We start from the raw sequence: 8,036 nt of genomic DNA on the forward strand, positions 1-8,036 counted from the left end.
ATAAAATTATTTTGAAAGGAAAAAAAGACATTAGCTTTGTTGTTGTTTTGTAGATGTTTCATTACCCAACTAGCCAATATCAGTGCTAGAAAGGGTATATGCAACAAACCCCACTCCTTTCTAGCACTGATGATGCTCCCTAGTTGGGTCAAGACGAAAGCCCACGATGGGGTCCATTAAATCAACAATCCTAGTGTGGCATCATGGCTGGATCATCTTCAAGAACTCAAAACGCAAAGGAAACCAGTTTCAATTTTTCTCCTCATTCCTTTTATTTTCACCAACAGACAAAAATGGGAAAAAATCGAAACATAGAATTCTGCCATGGTCTAAACGAGTTTCAAATGTCATCCTCTGGAGAAGATTTGTCTTCTGGGGTAGGCAGGTCTGAAGGCTTGGTGGTCAGGTACTGCTCAACCATTCGGGGCAGAAAACCTTGTAGGAAATGAAAAAAATCTTGGAAAACAGCTCGCTGTTCAGGGTCTGGGGTGAAATTTAGGCTGACCTGTGGGTCGTGTTCCCCTGAACCACCGTCTCGGAGCCTGGCACAAATGGTGAATTGAAACAGAGCCTCCACGGGTCCGGTTTCCCTCTCCTGTCGGGAAATCGCCTCGGATACTTTGCCTTCCAGCTCTAGGGGATCAGCTCTCGGTTTGGGATCCACTTCTGGGCTGCAGAATTGTCGCCGGACGCGGCGTCTTCCTAACCAAACACGGTGCCAGACGGTGCAATTCCAAGTCATGCTCTCTGCGGCGGGAAGCGAATTCTCCATTCGTGATCTCTTCAACGGAGGAGAACCCCACGCGGCCTCTTCTACGTCCAGAGATCGCTTGGAACCCACGCTGAGTTGTTCGGTTTTCGTTTTCAGCTGCTCCTCCTCTGGATCGCTGCCGAGGGGTTCCCCATCTTCTCCGAATCCCAGCGGCTTCTCCGAGCAGCTGCATTTCAGCACCTGCTCCAGAACAAACGAGACACCCGCGCACACTCTCCGAAGCCAGAGCTGGTGGAAATCCCTGCTCAGGTGCAGCTCTGGGTGGGACCCCAGGGATTGGGCCGCTGGCGTTAAGGGGAGGCTGATGACCAGCCGTTCCACGGCTTGGGAGCTGCCAGGCTGGAAGAGACGGACCAGCCCCCAGTTCTTCCCCTTGGTGGATTTACGCTGGTATTGCAAACTCCGACAGTATTTGGCGGCATCCTGACAACCTCGCTGGAGACGCAGTGCAGTCTTTTCATTGACGTTGGCCGCTACGTTGTGGCTCAGCTCAAAAGGATCCTGCAGGTTGATGGGGCCCACCTTGAATTTCTGGCCTGCGTCAGATAACAGGAAATTGGAGAGAGGAAGTGACCGACCCTCGCGCAGGGAGATCACCCCACCGGCGAAATTGTAGCTTTCGAAAACGCGGAAGAACTCTGCCAGAAGGGAGCCTGGGAAAAAAGTCAACAAAGCAAGCATTAGTAAGTTTCCTGTGTATATCCAGTCTAGTATCTTTTTTTCCACATCGTTCTTGTGGTTCCATTATTTTTAAATCCACTTTCAGATCAGTCTCAATCTTGTAAGGTAAAACATATTCCTTTTCCATAATATATTTTACAGACATTCTATCTAGAAAGGTAGACAGTTTTAAGATTAACTTCTGGATCGATTGCTCATAAATTATTCTATTCTATTCTATTCTATTCTTTCATAATTCTACTCTATATTCTATTCTTTCATAATTCTATTCTATATTCTATTCTTTCATAATTTTATTCTATTCTATTCTTTCATAATTCTATTCTATTCTATATTCTATTCTTTCATAATTCTATTCTATATTCTATTCTTTCATAATTCTATTCTTTCATAATTCTATTCTATTCTTTCATAATTCTATTGTATTCTATTCTTTCATGATTCTATCTATTCTATATTCTATTCTTTCATAATTTTATTTTACTGTTCTTTCATAATTCTATTCTTTCATAATTCTATTCTATTCTTTTTAAAGCAACATGCAACTTAAAAAGCTCCTTGTAGCAACTCACAACAACTCTCTGTGTTCCCGCTGGGCTGCAACGAGGCCGGATCTTTAGGGAAAGTGCAGTCCCAACCGTCCACCACGGTCAGTTCTCCATCATCTGACAAGAAAGGAAAAGGAGTTGGAAAAGGATGGGGGGAAAAAAATATGTCTGCAAAGTCTTCAATTGGATTCCGGCTTTGCGTTTTGTCATCTTTCTATCCCATTCTGGTATGACCTCTGATGACGCCTATTGCGTCATTCACCCTGGAAAGAAAAGCAGGAAAGGGGACCACTCCGTGTTGACTGACTGAAAAATATAAATAAATACAGGGGAGTCCTCGACCGCTCATTTGGTGACCGTTCGAACTTACAACGGACGCCGCTGTGGTCACAGGCTGAGGACCGCCCGTACTCGTAGTAAAATCATAGTAAAAGTGGAAGCTACTGTTTCTGTTCGAAGGGGGGGGGAATTGGTGCACGGAGGGAGTTTAACCTGAGAAGTCCTTCAACTGTGCAACCGTCGGCAAGACCGGGGGGGTGCGTGTCTGTAGGAAGAAGAACACCAGCAAGGTCAGGGCGTAGTTGTTGAAGAGGGGGCCCCCACCAAAAAGATTTCCTGCAAAAAAAAAAAAAAAAAGGCCGTAAAATGGGGCGAAATTCACTTAAGAAATGTCTCACTTATCAACAGAAATTTTGGGCTCAATTGTGGCCATAAGTTGAGGACTACCTGTATACAAGTAGATCAATTGATATATGGTTCTTCATCTGCTATTCCACCACTATAATTGTGCCCCCAAAGGAGGATACTTTCATTCCTTTGGCTGCCCCTCCCATCTTCCTTCCTTCCACATTCCATCTTCCTTCCTCCTTTCCATCTTCCATCTTCCTTCCTTCCTTCCTTCCTTCCTTCCTTCCTTCCTTTCACATTCCATCTTCCTTCCTTCTTTCCACATTCCATTTTCCTTCCTTGCACATTCCATCTTCCTTCCTTCTTTCCACATTCCTTCCTTCCTTCCTTCCTTCCTTCCTTCCTTCCTTCCTTCCCTTCCCTTCCCTTCCCTTCCCTTCCATCTTACCTGCCAAACCTTGCTGTTTTGCCCAGTAGCGCACCGAGTAGACCAAAGGCCGCACACGTTCATCTGCTTCGGTGCAAAACTGCAGGAAGCGCGTGTTGCACAAGGCCAGCCTACCAAACAGAAGAAGATGGAGCATAAATCAGAATATACCGTGCCGAGCTCAGCCACTTCTTTATACCCAAGCTTCTTGCCATATTCTCTTCGGTCCCCAGGAAACCCTAAACTCACATTTCCCCCCATCCTAATCCAGTTCCCTTGCCATTAGGTCAGTATTTCTCAATATGGGCAATCTTAAGTGGTATGGACAGCAGAGATGGCTGGGGAATTCTGGGAGTTGAAGTCCACATCTGTTAAATTTGACAAGGCTGGGAAACATTGCTCTAGATCAGGGGTAGGCAACCTTGGCTCTTTTATGACTCGTGGACTTCAACTCCCAGAATTCCTCAGCCAGCCATGCTGAGGGGAAGGGAGAGGTTTCCAAGCTGAGCTATGCTGGCTCAGGAATTCTAGGAGTTGAAGTCCATGAGTCATAAAAGAGCCAAGGTTGCCTACCCCTGCTCTAGATTAAACTGGCACTCTGCAATTATCCAGAGTCTAAATGTCTTGTAACTTTCGGTTTCATAATCTGCTGCATAGACAGACTGATCCTGACTGAGTACAGGCAGTCCTCGACTGACGACTGCAATAAAACCCAACATTTATGTTGGTAAGCAAGACAGTTGTGAGTTTTGCCCCATTTTACTACCTTTCCTGCCCACATGTTTAAGTGGATCACTGCAGGTGTTAAGCTAATCACAGGGAATCTGGCTTCCCCGTTGACTTTGCTTGTCGGAAGGTTGCAAAAGAGGATCACGTCACCCCGGGAAACACTGCAACCGTCATAAGTACATGTCAGTTGCCAAGCCGCTGAATTTCGTTCATGTGACCATAGGGAAGCTGCAGCGGTTGTAAGTGTGGAAAAACGGTCCTAAGTCCCTTTTTTTCAGTGCCGTTGTAACTTCAAACGGTCAAATGAGCTGTTTAAAGTCGAGGACTTCCTGTATGGGGTTTTGCTAGAGCACGGGTAGGCAACCTTGGCTCTTTTAGCTGGCTCAGGAATTCTGGGAGTTGAAGTCCATGAGTCATAAAAGGGACAAGGTTGCCTACCCCTGTGCTAGAAAGACATTATATCCATACTTGTTGTTTATGGAGATGTCACCCCTCAAGCTGGATTCTTTATGGCAAAACTTGACCACGGGGCGGCGGGCGGTGGAGACCACCTGGACGTGATGAACGCCCGGTACACATTTCTGCAGCACCGTGGCCACCAGATCAAGGATTTCAGGCACGGTGGCAGTGACCAGGTCAATATCAGACAAGATCGAATCTTCGGAGCGCGATTCCATTTCGGAAACTTCTTCCTCTGCCTGAAAAAGTTGAGACAGGATTAAGCCATGTTCAACCAAGGGTATACAGGTAATCCTCAACTTACGACCAGAACGGAACGCAAAGTTTCCATGGCTAAGGGTCACCTGTCCAGCTGGCATTTCCAGAAAAAGAAACTCCTGGCAGATGATTTTTACAGAGAGTATAATACTTTACTGAAAATCTACATTGGCACAGAAGAAGCAAAGCCAGCTCTGATTTCCCACGCAAACACTGGAATAGTTATTTACCCGTTTCCCTCCGATCCACCCACAGCCCAATACGTTCACCAATCACTTCTGTTCATTTTGTTTGTCTACCCATCTTCAAGCATGCTGGCTGGGGAATTCTGGGACTTGGAGTCCACCCATCTTAAAACATGCCGGCTAGCGAATTCTGGGACTTGGCGTCTACCATCTTAAAGCATGCAGGCTGGGGGATTCTGGGACTTGAAGTCCACCCATCTTAAATCATGCCAGCTGGGGAATTCTGGGAGCTGAACTCCACCCATCCTAAAGCATACCGGCTGGGGAATTCTGGGAGTTGAAGTCCACACACCTTAAAGCGGCTGAGATTGAGAAAATTGACACAGAGTGATCCGCAGTGGTCTTGCCAAGTTTAAGGAATCTTTCATACCTCTAACAAGAGATACGGGACAAAAAAAAATAATCTACATTTGATCAAGATACAGCCCAGCCTCATCCTCACCGGTGGCTTATCCGTTCTCTTGGCAGAAGCCTGGAAGTTTTTCGTCTTCTCAAGATCCAGGAACAAATCCAGGTCACATCCAGAGACGCTGAAGCCATTCACGGAAGACCCAAAGGGAATGATGGCCGATTCTGAGTGTTTGGGAGAAGGACCAGTTGTAAAATCGGAAACGTTCAAAATATCCAATCGAAGCAGATGGCAAAGAGTCCACTTTACCTGGGAAGAATTCAGAAATCACCTCCTCGAACAGCTTGACGAGCAAGTCTCGGAGACGCTGTTCGCTCTCGGAAAATTCAAAGAGTTGAACCACTAAAGACATCTGGGCATCAACCTGCAGGATAGAAAGTAATGAAGTTTTTTTTTTTCCCCTGTATTCAGAGGAATTCTTTAGGACGTTCCCTACAGCCATCTTTAAAGAGGGAATCCTCCAGAGCATGTTTCTCAACCTTGGCAACTTTAAATTTCTTGTGGAAAACGAAAGAACTCCAGAGGGGTTTAGCAGAGAGGTTTATTTGCACAGGTTCAGAGGCATATAGAGATAGGCAATTCTGAACAAGGAGGGCGGGATTAGACTTCAGTTGTTCTTTCAGGAACAAAGGGACTACACATGGTAATACACTGTAATACATTTGGATCGTTTCTCACGGGCATACAATGGAAGGTTTTGCTACATACAAAGTATCCATGTGCAATGCGCATTTGGTTAGTCACATATTACTGACACAGAACTTTCCCAGTGAATTTTCCCAGTGATTATGCATTACATCATTATTCTAGCTATTATGCAGGCAAATCATTATTCTAATAATTGTTCATTTTACTACATTATTATGGGTGCACTTCAACTCCCAGAATTCCCCAGCCAGCCTGCTTTAAGATGAGTGGACTACAATTCACCAGGCAGTATGCTTTAAAATGGGTGGGCTTCAACTCCCAGAATTCCCTAGCCAGCATGCTTTAAGATGGGTGGACTTCAACTCTCAGAATCCCCCAGCCAGCACTGCTCCAGAGACACTTACATCATCCATTTGGCAGAGATTGTGGGCCAACTTCTCCGGGCTCAGCTGCTCCCGCCTGGCTGACCCTTGTTTCTTTGGTGGGGTGTATCTGAAATCCTTCTTCTCCCGTGGCTTGACACGTAATTTCTGCCCCCCTAGGCTATGTTGTGCTTCTGATAATACTTTCTGGAGCATTTCCTCGTCCTGCAGTTCCACAATTGCATAGACCCCCTTGCAGAAAAAAAAGGAAAGGAGCGTCAAGCTTGCAATTTTTTTCTTTTTTAATCAATCGAAAGCGACAACCTGTGCAAAGCAAAGGAGTGGAGGGATGACACTCACCTTATCTTTGTCCATCACCACATTGATCACCTCCCCATAGGTTCCAAAATAGTTGCTCAGCTCCAAGGCTGTCGTCCCTTTGTGGAAGCCACTGACAAAAACACTGCGGAGTTCCTGAGACTGGCGGACGTTACGGAGGCTTTCCAGGCGCTGGTGTTTCTTTCCACGCAGATGATCTTGCAAGCTGGGCTCTAAAGAATGAAAGCAAGTTATTGAAAGGTTCTGGAACAAAGGGAAATTGTTTGGTCTAACTGTGGCTGTCTTGCTTTTTGTAACCAGCTTTTTGCGCCAGGGAAATCTCATGCAAGTGTGGGAAACGTGCACATGGACGGGATATACACTGAAGGGGGGAATAAAGGAGTGTACAGAAAGGATGGGTGTCTTTCTTACGATGTAATGCAGTGTTTCTCAACCTTGGCAATTTGAAGATGTGTGGACTTCAACTCCCAGAATTCCCCAGCAAGCGCATGCTGGCTGACGAATTCTGGGAATTGAAGTCCACATACCTTCAAGTTGCCAAGGTTGAGAAACACTGATGTAATGGCTCTGTTGTCTGATTTTCGTTGGCTAACTAAGTTTATAAAGCAAGGCTACCAACTTTCTAAGGCAAAAGTGCCTCTGACCATGGGCAAAGCGCCGCTGGCTTTTATTATCAGCCGAACCCCGCCCCTTGTTTATTGGCTCACAACTTCCCACGTGCCAAGAGCAGCCCTTTTAAACCTCAATTTTACCAGTTTATTTCAGAATGATTTAATTCACAGCACTAGGCCTCTCCTTGACCCTTGACCCCACTCACTGTTGGCCACCGTCACGTGACAGAGACGGCACCGAAAAGCCCCGCGGGGCAGATCGTCCACATCGCCCGGCGTTCCCGCTTCCTCCATTTCCCTCCACGGCCGGAAGCTGCTTCGGCTCTAACGTAGTTTCCGCCCAAAACGAGATGCCGCTCTAGCCCTACTACTTTATGGCGAAGCGGCCGGACGGAGTGTATCGTGTGACATCCATTTGCGGACGTCACGACCATAGACATAAGGAGCAACAAAATTCTACTAAACCTTCCGGTTCCCATGCGAGGTTCATCTTTTGCGTGGCAGAGAAGGTTCATTGAGTGTCCACGCCTCCGCATAGAGGTAGAAAAAGAAACGGAATTCTTGTAGCTCCGCCACGTCCATAAATCAGCCGGCTTTTCGCCAAACACTTCCGGGTTGAAACCGAACACGCTTTTCCATGCTTATTTATTAATCAGTGTGGAACCTTTGCGTTCATTGTAGGTTATAGCAATAAAGGGTACCAGAATAAAATAAGCTTCCATAGCACAATGTAGAAGAGGTTTTTTTGCCCTAGAATTGACAAAATCGCTTTTCTGGCTTTCCCCCAAATTTAGGGTTTTAAAACGCTTTTCTATCTCAAAAGTCACTTTGCAAACGATTTGGGCTGTATTGTAGTCCGGTTTATTGAGTGCTCCTTTGGGAAAAACACCAAAATTTAGCATTGTAGGGGGTGATCAGTGT

The 8,036-nt window shown here is 46.0% G+C and overlaps 1 protein-coding gene across 1 annotated transcript; it reads right to left on the reverse strand.

The window, feature by feature from the left end:
- Nucleotides 1-292: 292 nt before the first annotated feature.
- Nucleotides 293-7,409, reverse strand: TUT1 (terminal uridylyl transferase 1, U6 snRNA-specific). The gene is made up of 10 exons (XM_029285143.1): nucleotides 7,322-7,409; nucleotides 6,526-6,716; nucleotides 6,208-6,417; nucleotides 5,405-5,519; nucleotides 5,189-5,319; nucleotides 4,253-4,476; nucleotides 3,077-3,186; nucleotides 2,494-2,616; nucleotides 2,026-2,118; nucleotides 293-1,425 (listed from the first exon to the last, which is right to left on the reverse strand). The coding sequence occupies exons 1-10, from the start codon at nucleotides 7,407-7,409 to the stop codon at nucleotides 341-343; spliced, it is 2,370 nt and encodes a 789-aa protein (XP_029140976.1). The 3' UTR covers nucleotides 293-340.
- Between the last annotated feature and the right edge of the window lie 627 nt (nucleotides 7,410-8,036).

This window comes from Protobothrops mucrosquamatus, unplaced genomic scaffold (genome assembly GCF_001527695.2).
Source record: "Protobothrops mucrosquamatus isolate PMUCROS unplaced genomic scaffold, P.Mucros_1.0 scaffold1339, whole genome shotgun sequence".
NCBI classification, from domain to species: domain Eukaryota; kingdom Metazoa; phylum Chordata; class Lepidosauria; order Squamata; family Viperidae; genus Protobothrops; species Protobothrops mucrosquamatus.

Bases quoted from the DNA above. Each gene is read 5' to 3' on its own strand.
- TUT1 (XM_029285143.1), bottom strand. From the start codon at position 7,409: ATGGAGGAAGCGGGAACGCCGGGCGATGTGGACGATCTGCCCCGCGGG. The intron at 6,717-7,321 runs GTGAGTGGGGTC...TTCATTCTTTAG, and splicing joins TCACGTGACGGTGGCCAACA to AGCCCAGCTTGCAAGATCAT. The intron at 1,426-2,025 runs GTGAGTTGCTAC...CTTTTTTCCCAG, and splicing joins CGGGAACACAGAGAGTTGTT to GCTCCCTTCTGGCAGAGTTC.